The sequence below is a fragment of the Falco naumanni genome, chromosome 4 (genome assembly GCF_017639655.2).
Source record: "Falco naumanni isolate bFalNau1 chromosome 4, bFalNau1.pat, whole genome shotgun sequence".
NCBI classification, from domain to species: Eukaryota; Metazoa; Chordata; class Aves; order Falconiformes; family Falconidae; genus Falco; species Falco naumanni.
The window spans coordinates 59,548,188-59,567,280 of record NC_054057.1 but is presented as its reverse complement, the minus strand read 5'-3'; the positions used below and the strand labels follow the sequence as shown (position 1 = coordinate 59,567,280).

Genomic DNA, 19,093 nt, shown 5'->3' with positions numbered 1-19,093 from the left:
GGCCTGAAAGCCTCTGTCTGTCTGTTGGGCTTCTCAGCTCTGAAACAGCAGCCTAAGGACATACACCAAAGTGTAGGTGTGTGCCCACGTGAAGCAGGCACTTTCAGGAAGACCTTGTGGTTGCTGTTGGAAGCGCCCTGTTACTAAAACAGTGATCTTTTCTCTTATCAGAGACAGGCCTAGTGCTTCGGACTGTCTTTCCCACACGTGGTTCATGGTAAGTTTGTTCTCATTCTTTGTTAGAATCATTGAAAAGATTTGGAGGTTGGAAGAGATCTTTGGAGGGGCAGCTCATAAAGCTGCTTGATGATATTTGCTGGTTTATTTTTTCTCTTGGTCTCCTACTTTCTGTCCTATAAAGAAGCTCAGACATGGCTCTCTAGAAAGAGGAGAAACATGATGTTTACATGCCAAGATACCTTTCCTCTCAAAAGATAAAGATTACTACTGACATGAGCAGATATGACATGTCTGTACAGAAAGGGAACTATGACTTTGCAGAACAAAGTTAGGGTTTGTATTCCAATGCCTTAAATTGCTAAGGAGAAGAGCTAAAAATTAACAAAAATAAAAAAAGGGGGGTGGGGTGGGTAAAGCCGATATAATCTACAATTTAGCATTTGGTCTATTTTAACTTTCCTAAATTAAACAATTCTGGAAGGAGGGAATCCTAAACACTTCTCAGGAGATAAAGTCAGGATTTTTTAACCAACGATTTTTCCTCTCATTCCATCTGGCAGCATAATGTCCCCCTCGAAGAAGCTCATTTCATTAATACCAAACAGCTCAAATTCATTGTGGCTCGGAGCAAGTGGCAGGTGAGTTGGCCTTAATCTACATTTGTTCTTTTTAGTTACATGTATTTTTAGTTACATTTGCAGCTTTTAACATCCATCAGGCTGGGACAGTGAGCACAGCAGAGATCTCAGCTTGGTTATGAATGGGGAATAAGCCCAGGAGAGGGCGGTTGATGGATGTGGCAGAAATAAGTTATCTAGGCTTTTACTACCTGGAAATCACCTGGTCTCATGCAGGTGCCTGGGAGACGTGTGGTTGTGTCTAAGCAAGGTACCCTCAGCATCCTTTGCAATTGGTACTGAATTACAGACAGGTCCCATGAAGATTCCTCTTTACCTGAAGTGCTCTAAAATGATCAGATTGATTGCCTTCTGAAGGTGCCTGTTTCTCTGTTGGCTGTAAGGGGAGGCCAGCTGCTCAACTGCAATGGAGATGTCTCACATGGCAGGAGTTAGAGCAGATGAATCCTACCTCCTACAGTATGGTAGGTCTTCTGTTGGCCTAAGCGTCTGCCGGCTGTACTGCAGTTGACAGATTTAAGACCATTTACTCCAGCTAGGCTCTCATCTAGTGTGTTCTGTGAAAAGCTCCTTTTCCATCTGCTTTGAGTGGCCAGATTGGCTCGGAAAATCTCAAGCAGGGTCCTGCTTCCCCATGCCAAACAGCAAATATGTCCCTTGAAGTCAGGGTAGTTTCACCTCTGTGAATAAGAGAAGAGGAATACCTGGAGAGCAAATGAGGCCTGGATTGATGTACAAAAGGATGGCAATGTGTTACTAAACTAGTATGTGTGGTTTGTAAGAGTGCAGGCATTCATTTTGGTATGCTTGCTTTGCCATACTTCCACCATGTTTCCATCTGATCATGCTGTATTTTGCTTTGCGTTTCAGCGGTCTTTGATGTGCTATAAATCCATACTGGTGATGAGGTCTATCCCAGAAATCCTAGAAAGGACTCATGACAACACCTCTCTGGCCATCTCCCGACACCTTGTTGAAGAAAGCACTTCATCCAGTACCAGCGGCTCCTCTTCAGACAACGAGAACTCACATTTCCCCAAGAAGAGGCACTTTGGCTCTACCCCTGAACTGCACTTGTCCGTTTTTGATGCACCAAGCCATCAGGAACCTCCAAAACATGCAAGTGAAGACAAGCACTCCAAAATCTCAGTCCCTCCAGTAAAACCCATGAGGAGGAAGTATGCTTCAATGAAAGCTGAGGTGGGGGACAAATCACCTATGGAAAGCAAAGAGCTCATGGCAAGTATCTTAATGGAAAAAGAGGAGGGGCTCCATCCCAGACTTCAAGATGAAAGAGCGGAGCAGTCCCAAAGAGGCAACGCTGTTGAGTCTTCATCAGTGAGGACCTCCACAGAAAGCACATCACAGCTGTGTCAGAAAGAAAAAACAGACACGTTTTTGTCTGATAAGGACAGAATTGAAAAAGCTGGGGATGGGACAGAAAAGCCACCTGTCTGTGTTCCTAGACAGAGTGTCATTAAAAGCACGTTCTACAGCCAAGCAGCTGAGCTACCTGCAAGGGGGCCTTCCTCACCAGGCAGGGAGTTCAGAAGACACCTGGACAGAGCCAGAAGGACCTTCCAGAAAGCTGGATATTCAAAGGTGCCCATCAGTGGTCTCCGTGAACCCCTTCTAGAGCAGTTTGAACTGGAAGAAGAAGAAGGGAAGTGTGGCAATGGAGATGATCACAGGGAAAGTCTGCTTGGTTCCTTGACCAAATCGGCTTCATTTGATACTGCAAGGAAACCACCACACCCTGCCATTGCTGGTGCTAGCCGAAGCCGTTCCCTGGATGACTACAGGCTGAGAGCCTCAAGATCAGTGAGGGAACAAGATATTTTGGAAGAAGATTGTGATATATTGTCACAGGAAAGTTGCCCTGAAGGCAGTAACCATTGTGACAGTTCTACGGGGCCTGGCAAGGAATGTTCTGTAGACACTTCAAAGCAAGAGGACTTCAGGAAAGCCAGCAAGGATTCTTCCGAAGAGCAGCCCCCTTCTTCCACACAGTGTGAGGGTAACAGGTGCTCGGCTCTTCTTGTGCAACCACTGGAGTCACTTCCAGTGACACCTCATAGGAGTGAGAATAGGAAACATTTACTGAAGAAGTCAAAAGCTACTTACAATGAGGAGGAAGCTGATAATCTGGAAGGCAAAAGCCCCGTTCTAACTGCCCAGCACTCAGATGTAACTGCATCATCAGCCCCAAAACATGAGAGCATGGAAGATAAACCCTCCCCTGGCCATGCCTCTGATATTGTTTTTCAGGAGGAAAAGGAGTCCATTTCGACTCCCACAGAGCCACAGGTCACCTCCAAGTCATCCCCTACAAGTAAGGGAGGCATGTGTCTGCCCAAGGAGCCTGCTCTCAGTACCGACAGCCATCTGGATCTAAGAGGTGGAAGCCTGCTTAGCAAAAGGACAGCCCCAGTGCCACCTTGGAAAGACAAAAGGCAGAAACATTCACTTGAGAAGACTTCTGCTCATAGTGTTACCAAACCTGATCTCACAGAGCATGAAAGCTCTGCTGTTTTAATGGGCCCACAAACAGAAACAGATTCACTTCAGGTATGTAAAGCCAAAAGTCAGGAACTTTCTGGTCAAAGTGTTCCAGCAACTAGTGTCTTGGTGGACAAACAGCCAGGTACCCTAACTGCTCTGTACGCGGCTGATGAAGGTGCTTATCAGAAGCTGAAGACCTATGAAGAGGTGAAATCTGCTGTCCTGGAGGACGAAGGACAAGGTATTACAGGAACCACTCCACTGTCAGCCCATGACGGTGAAAGCCAAGCACACAAGAGGGCTCCTGTTCATGTAGACACAGCATCAGCTGTCCTGAAGGGAAAGCATCTCGTTCCAAAAGTCCCACCACCAAAATCCATGCCCACTTTGGTCTCTGATGGAGCAGGGCAGGCTGGAAGGGACTGGCCGGCCCATAGCCAGGAGAGGCTTGCTGCTCCGAGGAGTGAAAGCTCAGCTGTCGCAGCAGTTGTTCCCAGTTCGGTCCATGAGGCTGAAATTGAGGGAGCTGAACCCCAGAAGGTTTCTGAAGGCAGTGGCATGGTGCATGCTGTTCTGGAGAGCAGACACCCAGCTAGAACTGTGTCCTCCCAAAATACTGGCCTCCCTTTGGCCTGTGAGAGTGAAAAGCAAGAATACCCAAAGACATCACCTCCCAGTGAGGTGGGATCTGTTGTGACAGCAAGTGGAAGCCAAGCAGCTGGACAGACTACACCTGCTCCTTTCCCCAAGGCTGGACGTCAGGTGTTTGAGCAGCACAGGGCTGCCTATCCCTGTGGCAGAGTTTCTGCTGATCTGGAGGGTGAGCCTCCAGGTGTCTTAACTGCTTCACCACCAGAAGCTGCTCCAGCTTCAGTCTATGAGCTAGAACATGAGGAACATCCAAAGGTTCATAGTGACGGTAGAGGCATTGCTTTAGACAGCAGAAGCTGTGATGCTGGAAAAACTGTCCCATCACTCCACAGGGATCAAAGTCAGGAGCTCTCACATCACAGATCTTCTTTTTACAGTGATGAGGAGTCTGCTGTGCTGGAGGGCTTAGTGGATGAGATGGTTTCACTCTCTGAAGAGATGAATGTTTGGGCAGAGTCAGTTTCTGGTGAGGAGGAATACAGAAAACACACCTCTCGTCCCACAGAGGTGTTCTACAAAGGCCTAGGTAGCCAAGCACCCACGGACACCTCCTTCCCTTCTGTACAAGGGGGTAAAAAAGGGGAAGCCTCTGAGCTGGATGACCTTGCAGAACCCTCTCTTGTCGTGAGTGAGGAGTCAGTGGAAGGGCAGAGAGCACAGATGGTTCCTCAGGAATGTGAGCATCTGGAGGACTTAGCATTTGAGAGCCCCACTTCCAGCCAAGTGAGTGTTTCCTCAACAGACAGCTTGGATACTGGAAAAAAACCTGGTCAAGTGTCAGTGAGCAAGGACACTGGTAAACACCCAGAAGTTTCTTTAGTGAAAATCAAAGACCTGTCGGATGAAACACCCAGTCTTGGCAGTGGAACTCCAAAATTTGACATATCAGAGGTAGAGCCTGCCTATTTGAATTTCTCTGACTTGTATGACATTGTCTATTTTCCATTTGAATTCATGAACTATAGGAAGCCTCCACCCAAACCAACTGGCAGACGGTTTATACCTTTTGGTGAAAGGGCAAGGCCACCTCCTGCAGGACATTTGCATAAAGATAAAAGACTATGCATCCGAGAAGAGGCACGGGACAAGAACAGGAAGAACCATTTGGAAATATCTGAGGATTCAAAAGCAACTAACTTATTAGCCACGGGGAAAGGGTCAGAGAGTCATAAAGAGATGTATGGCACCCAAAAGGACTCAAGTGGTAAGCAGAAAAGCTCCTTCTACAAGCCAGGACTCTTTAAGCCGTATGCACGGTCTCATTCAGTGGAGCAGTCAGTGGAGCAGAGTCTGAAGAAGAAAGTAAAAGCTTCTGTTGCCCATATTTCAAGAATCCTAAAAGGAAAGACATCTCCTGAGCCAGAGGAAGGTAAGTATTTTACTCTGTGCCTTCATAGCTTTGCTACTCTAACTGAGATATGCTAAATCTCCCTTTTCCTCTTCCCCAGCATATCTGAGGCTGTGGTTAGACCGTCATTGCAAAACTGGCAGTGGCAGGTTATGAAATTAGTGGTCTTCAGCTCCACCACTAGCTCTGTTACTGGCCCACTTCAGTGCAGAGTCAGCTGGGATAATCTGCTGATGGAAGTGTCTTAAATTCCCCTGTCTGGGTTTGCAGAAGAGCAGATCAGGGCTAGATGATGCTTTCCTCGCTGCAGTTTCTTCTGCAATTATCATCTGACTATGGTAAATCTTTAAAGCTAAAGTGACTGGGAGAAGTTGGTGAAGTCACCCCGGCTACCTAAGTTGATGACACTGGACAGCAGAATCTGTCCTTTCTTCCCTGCCATTCCTAGATATACCCTGTTCTGCCAGGATGTCATTCCGTTTGTAATAGCTGTCACAGCTTTCCCTGTTGACTGAAGGCTCATTAATAAAGAAAACTGTGACTGCTGAGCTATTTATGTGTGAACAGCAGAACTGCTTTGCTGTAAATGGATGTCACAGGGACAAGAATGGCCTTGAATGACTTCTCATCCTTTCTCAAAACAGAGTTTGGTGAGCTGAGAAGTGAGGCAGTAGAAGAAGAGCTGTTAACAGGAGCTGAAGGATCTCTGAAGAAGAAATCTGCACTCCCTTCATTCAAGTTTTCAAGCCTTATGCCAAAGGAGAAAGGTATTGCTATTGCACGAGTCCTGAGTTTTGTCACAAACTATCACTACTGAGTGTGACAGTGCTGTGTGAGGCCAGTTTCTAAGGACGGATCTGCAATGATTATCTTGAGATGGCCTGGATACACTTATGCAATATGAGCCAGCCTCCTCTGTTTACATCGCAACTATGTCCTTGTTAAAATAATCTTGTCTTGGTATTGCTTGCAAATTGGAATCACTCTAGGAAGCCACTGCAAAGGAATAAAATTGCATATAAGCTACAAAGAGAGTAAATGGACTATCCAAAGGTGGGATGGCAGAAGCAAGGAATTGTGAGTTCCTACGCTCCAGTCCTGCATGCCATGTAAGGGCCAGACATGCTGCTATAGAGCTATGAAATGAAAAACGGTGGGGCAGCCCGAAAGAGCATGTCAGCAAAGCTGAACTTGCTTTTGCCCAGGCAAATTTCCCCTTCACTCTGGGAGGAGCATTTTCTGAGGTCAGGTTAATGCCCCAGTGTTCAGCAGAGCCCAGACAAGCACTGGGAAGGGCAGGTGTGTGAGGCTGGCAGCTCGTGCCCACTGTGCAGAAAAAAACCTGGAGAAACACAAAAGAAAACCTGAGCTCCCCCTTTCCCATGGAGACAGCAGCAGATTTGATGCTCTATAGTTTTTTTCCTCCTTCCATATCCATATTTTATCTCTTCTCTCTTCTTGTGCTGTCTTGATCTGATCCCCTTTTCCTTGAAATACCATCATTTAGCTTTGCCCCCACATTGAAGCTAGGCCAGAAGAGGAATCCTGCTGTGACATGCTTGCTCTCCTCTGAGCTGTTCTGCTGCCCCAGCTGTACCAGCAGGGCTGGGCAATGTGTATGTTCCCATGGACCTTCCAAGATCCGTCTGGATTATCATGTATGAGCAGTCACACTGCATCCATGAGGCTGAACAGGGCTCCTGCACCTGTCTGCCCAGTGCCTAGGAGATTCACCAGCTGGTGGCTAAAGGTGTGCCAGAGCATGAAGCAAAAATGGTCTGGAACCAAAAATGCTTTCTGATGTCCTGTGTGCACTTTGTTTTCCACATAGCCCTCCTGGTCACTCTGAATCGCTGCTTTTCCTCTTCTTTGCAGCACCTTTGTTCGTTGAGGAGCTCATCGATCAGGCTGCTGCCGTCGGACAGTGTGTGACATTGTCGTGCCGGACGGCAGCTCACTCCTCCCTGCACATTGACTGGTTCAGAGGTGACATCGGCATCCCTCAAGGGAGTCCCTAACCTCTGGGACAGGGTGCGGGGAGGGGTTTAGACACCTTGGTATAAATGTGCAGGGTCTTTATCTCTCCTATCTTCTGCTTTTCAGATGGGATACCTGTCCACAGCAGCAGCCGGATCCTCATCTCAGCCACGCTCAAAAATTTCCAGCTGTTAACTATTCTCTCTGTTAGTGCTGATGATTTTGGTATTTACACTTGTGTGGCCACAAACTCCCTGGGCTCAGCATCCACCTCTTGCATCATAAGAAAAGCAGGTAAGAGATGAAGCAGCTACAGAAGTAGGTATTACAAGTACTTCTGCCCCAAAATGTGATACAGATATAACTGTAAATACCTGTGAGGTGGGATTTCTGCCGAAAGGTTCAGAGGACAATCTCTCCCTTGCCTGCTCTAGTCCACAGCCACAGCCCTTGCTGTCTGGTAGCATGGCACATTTTGCAGGGTTCATTCCCTCTTCTGGATTCAGAGCCACTCTAGTAACCATGTGGTTCTAGAACCAGACTTCAAAATCTTAATAATGAGTTTAAGTTGGGCACAGCTAAATTGCTATTCCACTGGATATGTGTGTATATATAAAACATTTTATATATATATATACACACACACACATATATATAAACCCTACACATATATATATATAAACCCTAATATCTGTAAGTGAGAAATGCGGAGTGTAGAGGTATGTATCACAGCTGTGCTATTGGTAACCATCGCTCTCTCTGGTAACCATAACTCCTCTCAACAGAGGTGCCTCCCAGCCCTCCGCCCCCTGACATCGTGGAGGTCTATGAGGATGGCGTGCAGGTGGCCTGGAAACCTGTGGAAACCAACATCCCTGTCCACTATAGCGTCCAGTGCAAGAGCGAAGGTAAGGTGGAGTGCTGCCCTTACACCTTGCAAGGAACGTCTCGGTTTGTATGATCTCTTTACCAGCTGGATATTTTATTTTTATTCAGAAACAGCCTGATTTTAGCTGTCTAGTTTAGGGTTAGGAATGAAATTCATATAGCCATCATTTAGCCGTCTAAAAGTTAGATGTTATGCTGGCTAAATCAGCCTGGAATATGCATACTTATACAAAGGCTTTGCTAAAATGTGAATCAGACTAGGTCACATGGAAGCTCTAACAGCTACAGAAAACATGCAGGGCTGCTGCCAGATACACAGTCCTGAGTAATCCTCTCAAATCACAGTTCAGACAACATTATACACTAATAACGCCCAGCAACAATGATCAGCAGGCAATGTCACCCCGTACCCAGGCTTCCTGTGCAGTCTGTGGGGAAAGATGGTCTATCAAAAAGCCATTTCATCCTGTACCAAACAGCCATGATTTCTTTTTCCATTGATTATGCAGGAAGCTTAGGGCAAACAGCCAGGACATGATAACAAAAGTTTAGTAAAACTGCATCATCCCTTTGATGTCCTCTTCCAAGACTTGGTCCGGAGACTGATGAAGTCAGTGGATGTTTTCTTGTTTAATTCCACAAACTTTGAATCATATCCTCAAGCCTGTTCAGACTCTCTTGGGACTGCTTTTGCTGTTATTATGAATGCTGTGTCTCATAGTAATTTCTATTGCAGTCACACATACACAGCCCTTTGGATTCAGCTGCTCCATGTTCCTTCTTTTAATTCTCCAAACATACATGCATTCCTTTCTGGATTAGCACGAGCATGGGCTGCAGCTTTCTGCCTTTTCACTCTGGAGCTGGTGTCAGTCACTTTTCCTCCAGCGCAGCTTTCTTTTTTGTAATTCCTTTTGACACAGCTGTAGGTGAGACTTTGGGAGGATACAAATGCAAGTTGTTCTATTTAGGAAGAAAATCAGGAAATGGCACCTACAATCTTCCATTGCATTCTGTACATTTGTTAGGAACATGCAAAGTCCTGCTTTCCTGAACACAGGAGGATTAAGATGATCAGAAAAAAAATACTTCTTTTATTCCCAGTTTGACAGTAGGCTTTTGCACACTGCTTCTGCAGACACTTTTCTATTTGTAAGCTGTATCTGCTCCTCCTTCACACACCCTAATTCAACCCATACCCTAAAAGGTCATTGATACTTTTGTTTTGGGGGGTGAATTATTGTTTGCCCTGTGGTTTGAGGCTCTGTACTAGTGTTTATTTGAATGAAAGGATGAATTTAATCTCAGGCAGTCTCAGGGAGTTGAGTTCAGCCTCGAGCACAGCAGCAATGGCAAAATATGGGACACATCATCATGTGAATTGAATGACCATTAAATGTTTGCTGCTGATTTTCTACTTCACACCTTAGTCCCATAAATAATGAGTCCAGAACATACCGATAATTGCAGTTCCCTGAGAAATCATCTGAGGTCCATAAAAGCTGAGTAAACCTGCCCGAGTTTCAAATACTTGTTTTGCTGGGAGGGTGTCAGCACATAGTTCTGTCCTGAAATCCTGCATCACATGGTTTTAATTTGATTCAAGACAGGGCCAAAGGGAAAAAAACCCAGTGATTTTACTAGGCTTTTGAGTTCTTGATGTAGATTTGCACTAGAGATTAGTGGTATGAATTAAATAAACAGAAACTAAACAGGAAAGTTTCAGCATTCCTCTGAAACAATATTGCGCCACCTTGGACTGATTAGATATAAACCAACTGATGGCAGAAAAGATGAGTTTGGCACATGTACAGTGAGTGGCACCACGCACAAAAGTTGGCCATAGCAAACACAGCAAGTTTTTCCTTCACCCTGCAAGGTTCCACTGTTTCTCCATGTTCCCAGCACATAAGTAAAGTTGATGGGAAAAAAAAACCACCAAAACAACAAAACCCCAAAACTCAAAAAAAACCCCCAACCCTGGTGTGACCATCTTAAGAGTCCTATCTCTTTCCTGTCTTTCCTTGGTTAAGATGGGGAATGGACGACTCTTGCTTCTAACATCGCTGACTGCTGCTACTATGCCAAAAATCTCTCCAAGGGGTTTATCTACTGCTTCAGGATAGCCTGCACCAGCAAAGCAGGAATGGGCCCATACAGCAACCCATCTGCCAAAGTGAAAATCGCTGAGAAGGATCAAATGGGTAAGATCAAATGCCAAGAAAGCACTGTGGTTTTCCTCCATCAAAACAATTGCACCCTTTTGGATGCGGGTCCAGAAGCCAAGAGCGAATGACTCAAGACCAATTCCACTTGGCTCAGGGTGGCTTAGGGCTTCCTCCTCTTTGGCTTTCTTGTTTCAAAGTCAATTATTTTCTAATTTTGGACACAGTTCGGAGAATATGTATACATGTATAACAAATAAGTAATAAAATAATAACAATATGTAAGCCTTTACAGAAATATAGTAATAAAATAAAAATCTGGAAACTGTAGACTACCCACTAAAAACACACAGTTTTTGATGTGAGATCATGAGGAAGCAGGTCTGGGAGGATGAACATGTTACTGGAGGCATTGATCTGTTGGTGTAGAGCTGACACTGGTAAAAGCCCTGGACCTACTCTTTGTTAGAACTCTGAGTCAGAACTCAGTCCTAAATTCAGTAGTTAATTTGTGTGTTCCAGTGTTTGCTACTCGGATTGATTGCCCTGTTGTGGTGCTTTTTTTAGCTGTGTTTTGTCTCTGAAGTAAAGAAAGCTCGATTTACTATTTTTTTCCACCTGTTTGAATGCTTTGTACTATTAACATGTTTTTAAAATGAAGAAATCCATAACTCCACAGCAACTATATCCTTGTAGCAAACAAAGTATCTGAAGTGGAAGGATGGTCTAACTGGAATTTCCTCCCAATGGAGAGGATTAGTCTGTAAAAATCAGTTTACAGAGATATTTTTAACTCACCCTAAATCCTCTTCTTTCCCTTGGCCTGGGATTCATTAACATATGGCAATATGCTCAGTGTTTCCAAGCAGATGTTTTCATGTGTCAAGGGATGCTCTAATATTTCAGGGAGCACTAAGGCACAACCACATACCAGAACCAAAGCAACAAGCTTCAGCTGCTGCCCTGAAATAGCCAACTAAAAGACAATTCTAATTCTTTGTCAGTGTCTTACTGTGCCCTGATGACTCATTATAGGAGATGAGAACCAGTGGGTAAGATGTTTGATACCATAACACACAACATACAACCCTTCTCATATAGTCTGGAGTTGGTCCCACCAGGGGATTACTGGGTGGGCAGTCCAGAATCCGTTGCATTCAAACAGCATTGGGTGCCACAGCTGGGGGGCAACATGCAGATTCACCTGGAGGAAGTTCTGCTGTTGCTGTTGTCATTGTTCATAGACAACAGAGGGTGGATCAGGGAGGCTCTAGCTGCCACACAGAAGCATTTTCCTGTGTAATCCTTGTTCCTTTTTCTCTCCAGAGCTTCATGCTGCAATGCAGAACTTCCCATCATCTGCTACTGAAGAAGAGAGTGAAATAATGGCACCATCCGAGCCTTTCCCAACATACCAGACCTATGCCTTCCAAACAGAGATCAAAAGGTAGTGAATCCAGCTGAGCTCTCAACCAGCCAGAGGGAAATGCTGCGTGTGGCTGGAGTTGAGAAAAGTCACTTTTATAAATGCACTGCACACCTAGTGTCACAGTGTTTTGTTGGAAACTTAGAATACTTAGAAACCTGAGTTGGCTCAGCAATTCTCATCTTAGTTTGGTAGGAGTCAGGTGTGGATTTTCTGAGAGAGCAAAAGGGTCTGTTTCAAGCACAATGTGCTGGGCAGCAGGAAAGCCCCTTCGTATATTGTGAAGTGAGCCCTGGGCTAACAAAGGCTCCCCTCCTTGCTGCATCAACCTTTGCAGCTTCCAGTTTCAGATGTGGGGTTGGGATACAACTTGCCCTGCCTAGAAGAACTTCTGTCACCTACAGGGGGTTAGTTCTCTTGCTCAAGACAGGATGAACCACCTGCTTTCTCTCCAAAGGAGTTAAGCTCTCACTCCTGCAATTTAAAGTGACGGTACCATTTAGAGATACAGGAGGATGTGCAAACTGTGACAATAGACGTAGTAACTCCACATCGGGCACAGATGAAAAACACAGCGTGGGAGCCTGGTGGGTTTAAAGAACAGAAGCTCCTAGCTCTTCCAGGAGTAGTAGAGAAGCTTAACTGGCTTTTGTGTTCCTTTGTACCAGGGGGCGTTTCAGCATCGTCCGGCAGTGCAGGGAAAAAGTCAGTGGCAAGACTTTAGCTGCTAAAATTATCCCTTACTGGCAAGAGGACAAACAGACTGTGCTCCTGGAGTACCAAGTCCTGAGGAAGCTTCATCACACGAACATAGCTCATCTGAAGGGAGCCTACATCAGCCCACGACACTTAGTGTTGATCCAGGAGATGTGCGTGGGACCAGAGCTGCTCCACTCTTTGGCATTACGGTAATAACAACTGGAGGGAAGGGTTTTCCAGTCAGAGCTGATGTAAGGAGCAAAGACACTTACTGCTTTCTCCTGAGAAACTGGATTAACTCTCTCCAGCTGTCCCTGTGTATTGCCATTGCACACAGGCTTTGTGATGTATTTGTTCTGCAACTTCTTACAACATAAAAATATTACTTAAGTTCCTCACCGGGTTGGGCTGGGGGACAATTCAGGGCCACCCTGTTGAGATGTTGAAAGCAGTTTACAGTAGTTGATACAAAATCCCCTCCCATAAGATGGAGATTACTGTGGCCCAGGAAGCCTCATTTCTCCTCCGCATTGTTTCTCATGATGGCAGAAAATGCATCTGCTGAAATCCTCTGATTAAAGGAAGGGGAATGGTGGGTATCAAATCTGCATTTTTTATTTCTGCACAACCCTTGCTTTCTGTGACATGCAGCTCTACAACCTCCTGAACTTCTTGCATCTGTAAACCTGACTCACAGTATGAACCAGCTACTCCACATACAGTAGATTTGCTAAATGAATAAACCAGGTTGTTTGGTTTTGAGTCTCAAAGGCCTCGTGGGTTTAGACATCCACGGGAGAATGATAGTGGGTGTAGAATGGCACTCGGGCACACAGGTAGGACACCCCTGGTTTCATTCCCTTTCTTCTACCAGGACATCATACTCAGAAGTGGAGGTCCGAGATTACCTGTGGCAGATCCTCAGTGCCATTGAGTACCTCCATGCACACAACATCCTGCACTTGGATCTCAGGTCTGAAAACATGATCATCACTGAGCCCAACCTGCTGAAGCTCCTGGATTTTGGCAACGCACAGTTCTACACACCAGACAAAGTTATTACCATGGACAAGTGTATGGACTATGTTGAAACCATGGGTGAGTACAGAGTTCAGTTACAGTGACCTTGGCCTCATACGCAATCTGCGGTAAACAGAAAGAGCCATCAGGCAGCAGCTGGCCCCAGCAAGCAAAGTCTCCCAGGTGCTGCCCTCCAGTAACAGCGTGAGTTTGCAGGAGCAGCTAGTGGTGACAGCTGTCCCACTTGTAGATCACAGAGGACAGAGCCAGAGGTCATGGCCAGTACCACTCTGGCTGGCATCCACGTGTCCAGAGCTCAGCAGTACAGCACTACTGCCGTTCGGCCTGATGTTCTCAAGGTTTCATTGCAGTCATCATCCACGAGGGTGGCTTACCTCAAACAGCTCCCTCTACTAGAAGCTTTTTCTTCTTCACTGTTGGGAAGGTAGCAAAGCACAGGAGTGCCCGCTGCTTTTGTTCTGGTCTCAGTGCATTGGAGGGAAGCTTGGCTCACACCAGTTTGCTTTTTCTAGCTCCAGAACTACTGACAGAGCAAGGAGCCCTCCCGCAGACTGATATCTGGTCCGTCGGCATCACAGCCTTCATCATGTAAGTCAGTCTGTCCTTCCCTGCCCTATGAGCAGCTTTAAAAGTGCAATTTCAGAGTCATCAGCCAGGGAAGATGCATTGACTCAGAGTTAACCTCAGCTCTGCCCCCTCTCCATATGGAGGTGTCTCTGCACAGAATAAGGGGCTGTTATACATCACAGCAGCTGCTGCTGTTTCTGACTCAGCCTGGTCTGAAAAGCCCCAACTTTACCAAGAAAGTTCAAATTACATCAAGTGGAAAAGCAGCTAAAGTCATGAAACCCACTGAAGAACATTGGCCTCTGAGGTTTTGTTTTCCCATATGATATTTCTGTGCATCGTTGTGCTTTCACTGCTGGGTGGGAATTCCTGGGAGAAGAAGCATCTTGAGCAATGCCCTTCATGCTGATCCATTCTCTTCTTTTGGAGCAGGTTGAGTGCCAACTACCCCGTCAGCTCTGATGTAGCCTGCGAGTTCCTGAGAACAACCAGGAAGGGTAAAGTGAAGCTGACACGGTGCTATGCGGGTCTCTCTGGGGGAGCGGTGTCCTTTCTCCAGAGCACACTGTGTGCAAACCCCTGGTAAGATGATGTCCGCTCTCCCAACAGCACAGCTGGTGCAGATTGTGGCTATTGCCTCTTCTTCCCCTTCATTGGCAAGGAGCCTCCTCACTCAGCACGGATCCCCAACTGACCACCTCACCTTTGTTCTAGGGGAAGGCCATCAGCCTCGGAGTGCCTTCAGAGCCCGTGGCTCCAGGAGACAGGTTTGGACAACAGGCAACAAGCACTGGTTACCTTCCCCACCACCAAACTGAGGAATTTCCTCACTGAAAGGGAAAAGAAAAGGGGCCTGCTGTGCTCCAAGTATGGCCTCATGATTGCACAGTGACATGGCTGCAGTGACAGACAGGAATTGTCTCCCTCCCCCTTTCTGCACTTAGTGTTTGGTACCAGATAGTCCTGCCAAGTTGCTGTGCATCAGCTGAGCTGGGGTAACTGCTCTCTGTGAATGCAATTTAGCATAACTGAGCAAATTAATCCATGTATGTGCATTGCCACAAGGCAAGAACAGAAACATAGGCTGTTAACATGGCTCAGCTGACCAACAGTAATTTGACAGTATGTGTGTCACTTGGCTGCACATTCCCTGGAATAAGCAGGAAAGATTTCTGATTGGGACTAGCTACCAGCCCCAGCTTTGCAAATCTTTCCTTGAGGTCAGAAAGACACCACGCATGCAAATGCTGGGCACTGACTTCTGCCCCTGGCCCTAGGACGTGATAACCAGACACGCTTACAGATGTCACTGCACTGCGCATCCTACAGTCACCACTGCAGCAAGGTGTGACTGGTGGGTTTCTCACCTGCCTTCAATCCAAAATAATTCAACAACCAGTTATGAAGAGATGAGTGAAGCACTTTTGAGGGGCTAATATTAGACAGCAATGTGTCTTCAGGCTTTGGATGTAGAGGTCCAACTAGACAAAGCCCTGAGCAACCTGGCCTGAGCTGATAGCTGACCTTGCTTTGAGCAGAAGGTTGGTCTAGAGACCTTCTGAGCTCCCTCCCAACCTGACTTGTTCGGTGACCCCATCTCTTTGCCAAGTGCCAAACACAAGGCTGGAGTGGTGGGACTCTGCTAGCACCCATTAGCAGCCAGGCTCAGCATGTTGCTTTCCTGGCCAAGTACCCCACCATCCCCATGGGCCTGACCTGTTAAGCACGGGGTGAGAGGAGGGCAACAAGAGGCTGCAAAGGATGGAGGTGTTACCTGTGTAACAGTGGTACCAAAGAGGAGATTGTAACCAAGGCCTTTCATACTCTGTGAGGAAACTCTTTCCTGCCCAATTCATGAGAAACAAGCAGGGACAGTCTCTGTGAAAGCCGCCTTGTAGCTTGACTGTAGCACGAGGTGTGTTTGGGGAGCATAACGGCAATGGGGGTTTCCAGTAACTGATAAATCGCACATCCTGCTCCTGCAAGAGGCCATAGCTTGCATAGCTTTGAGAAGAACTACTGTCCTACCTGGGGCCCAAGTTGACCCTCCATATGCCACTCCACTTGGGCAGCCTGGCTCCTGCTCTCTTAGAGCCCAGTCCCATGCTCAGTGAGCTGTGTGGCTCCATGGCGGGTCACCTGCTCTCCATGGGCACCTGCACTGTCATGTCTGCAGAGCTGACCAGGCTCCTCAAAGTTTTCAAGGTTTGAAAACACCACAAAACTTGGGTTTTGGAGCATGTATTTGAAGTCTCACATTAGACTTAGGTGACAGTTACCCATCACATAGGATCCTACAGTAACCCCTCACCTGCCTGACTATATCTGCATCAATTATCTTAAAAATGTGTTAAAGAACGAATGTACAGAAACAACTCTTGAATAAACCAAGATGTGACTTGCTGTATGGGCATCTCTGGGGAAGATGTTCCCTAAGGCCAGGATGCTGGCATGTGGAGCATTTAGTTGTATGGCTTTCCCCACAAGCAGGGCCAAAACTGGCTTGCGCAGAAAGCCTTTTCAGAGCACACCCGAGCTGTCAAGCGGTGTGTGAGTGGTTCATTGCAGCCTGCCTTTTCTCCCCATCAAAAACACTCCCCCATTCTGCCTGGCTTCAGTGCGTTTGTATTGCTGTGTCCTGCCTGCCAAAGGGTATTTCTGCAGATGCTGTGATTTGTGGGAATAACTTGGCCACTGGACAGTAAAGGCAGCAAACACAATGGTGACTGTGACCTTGTGACACACAGATGTTGTACCACTAAGAGACTTTGCTGCTTTGAAGCTGGGCTGCTCTCCTCTGGGGAGTGCACAGGCATATCTACCAGGAGATGTGGCAGCAGTGTCACCGGCAAATGCTCTGTATGTTTCAGTTCTTAAAAAAAATCCTGAAGTTTCATGTTCCTCTTTCTCCTTCAAAATCTGCTTTCCTTTGCAATGGATGGTGTTAGCTGTGTCATTGCTTTGTATTTATAACCTCAGTGTTCCTTTGAGATTCTCTGAAGTGTATGATGGATCTGTCAGCGCTGCTGAGTTTTTTCGATTTTCCTTACAAGCAGCAGTAAGCGGAGGCTTTCTCAGAGCTGTATCTGGCTGTGTTTAGAGGAACGAGAACGGGAAAACTGTTCCTAATGCATTACCGTTTAATACTAGAAGTGATGCTTTTTAACCAGGGCAGGTCTTTTCCAACACGTTTAACCCATATTGTTCCAAACCTGAAGCATGTGGCATCATGACCCCTTTCCTTGCACAGTGCAGAGCAGGAATTGTAACTGAGGGCAGAGGAGCTCTCACCGTGCTGTGGAGAGCAGGCACTGGCTCAGATGGTAAAGCTTTGAATGTTGAAGTAACTTTGTCTTCACTATGCACTACAGAAGAGAAAGCCAAGGGTTTAGGGCCAGACTCCACGTTCAGTTCTCTTGGGGGATAGAAGAGTTACACAAGACAGACACCGCTATGAAGTCTGCCCCCAAAAGAGTTTTCAAGACCCTAGATTCCTTCCAATTTAACTTCTTTTACAAAGCCAATAAGACTTCTGTTGGCACAAGCTAGTTCTTTCCTCTCGCTAGTACACTTCGGGATAGAAAGCTCAGTGCTAGGGGACAACTAACCTAAGCATAGAACTTAATTGCAGATTAGCTCATTTGGACCTTTCATACTCTTCTATATATGACTCAAATTAAGTGATGTTTAATTTTTTTTTCCTTTGCTTCTCACAAATGCATGCATTTGAGCATGTCTGAAGTCTTTTATAGACTCAATACCATTTGGTTAAATAAACCATACTGACAAGGAAGTAAAGCCAGGTTTCTCTGCTGAGTAACTGTCATTGTCATTATTTTTATATCCCTTTCTGAAGCCCAGCCCATGTTTGTGCAGCACCCATCCCTTACCCCTCGATTCTGACCTGGAGTCCCTACAAGTGATAACCACAAGTATACACTGTACATTAGCAGTGAAGAATCTTCATAGAAACCACCCCCACAAAAAAATCCTCTTGCTAGAGCCTTGGAGTGAGGACATCACTTGGCCAGGCTGTCACTATGGCTCTGACCTGCCCAGCCATCCCAAGGACTCCTGGAATGATTTGGAGCTTGCAAAGATCAACTGTTGACCGGAATGTGGGAAGTGCTCCAGCTTAACTCTTGGTAACAGAGAAAGAAATGAAGCCATGAGCGACAAAAAAGAGGTGAGAACTGTAGAGGGCACATGGAAGTAATGAAAGTGATGGAATTGTCAATGGCAATATTAACTGTCACAGTCAAGCCGTGTAAGGTTACAAGTAGGTTTTTTTCCCTTGGCTCTGCCATAGCTGCTAGAGAGTGTAAACTTCCACCACCGCAAGGTCAGGGCTAATGCCCAGGCTGGCAATACGTGGTAGTTTGCCCTGACATGCAGTTACAATGTAACCCTGTCCCTGGCAGAACAAAGCAGACTCTGGCTTTGATGTTTGGACACATGAAAATGTTTGAATTTCAGTCCTTGGTCACACATAAACTCCAAAGGTTAGCATCAGTGTTAAAATCAATTTACTGTTCTCTGCCCAGGTGAAGCTGTGATTTAACTACTGTAAGGATTGGTGTTGTCAGAGCCCTAATTATTGAAGGGGGCATGGGGAAGCAAAGCAGAGCTTGTAGAGCAAAGTTTTATTCTGCATTAGGTCCAGTGGATAAAACAGAGATGTCTGGGGGCTCATAAGGTCACAGTGGCTGTAGCCCGTAAGGGACTGAGGTTGTTTCCCTATGTCCCACTTTGGTTTTCTAGCCCCTTCCCATCACTCCATCCTATTTCTTATAGCCTCCCTGGGTCTTTGCAGAGGATGGGGTCTAAATTTGAAGGGGGATAGCATTTTCCAATGGGCATCATCTGGGAATACCATTGGCCCATGGGGCTCAAGGAGAGGGTGGAGAGGCCATCAAAACACTCAAAGCTCATCCCTCACCAAGGCTCAGGCACTGCACCCCAGCCAGCCATCACCTCACAGGAGGGCAGACCTGTTGCTAGTCACCCATCC

At 46.3% G+C, this 19,093-nt stretch overlaps 1 protein-coding gene across 1 annotated transcript in view; it reads left to right on the top strand.

Annotated features, from left to right (window-relative positions):
- The window catches only part of OBSCN (obscurin, cytoskeletal calmodulin and titin-interacting RhoGEF), a 185,715-nt gene extending 167,840 nt beyond the window's left edge, over nt 1–17,875 (top strand). The window contains 14 exon segments of the mRNA XM_040591699.1: nt 172–217; nt 741–818; nt 1,689–5,340; nt 5,964–6,086; nt 7,195–7,305; nt 7,423–7,590; nt 8,082–8,204; nt 10,218–10,388; nt 11,676–11,796; nt 12,444–12,683; nt 13,349–13,572; nt 14,028–14,103; nt 14,515–14,664; nt 14,797–17,875. Of these exon segments, the coding sequence (XP_040447633.1) occupies nt 172–217; nt 741–818; nt 1,689–5,340; nt 5,964–6,086; nt 7,195–7,305; nt 7,423–7,590; nt 8,082–8,204; nt 10,218–10,388; nt 11,676–11,796; nt 12,444–12,683; nt 13,349–13,572; nt 14,028–14,103; nt 14,515–14,664; nt 14,797–14,974 (5,461 nt within the window). The 3' untranslated portion in view covers nt 14,975–17,875.
- The last annotated feature ends 1,218 nt before the right edge of the window (nt 17,876–19,093 follow it).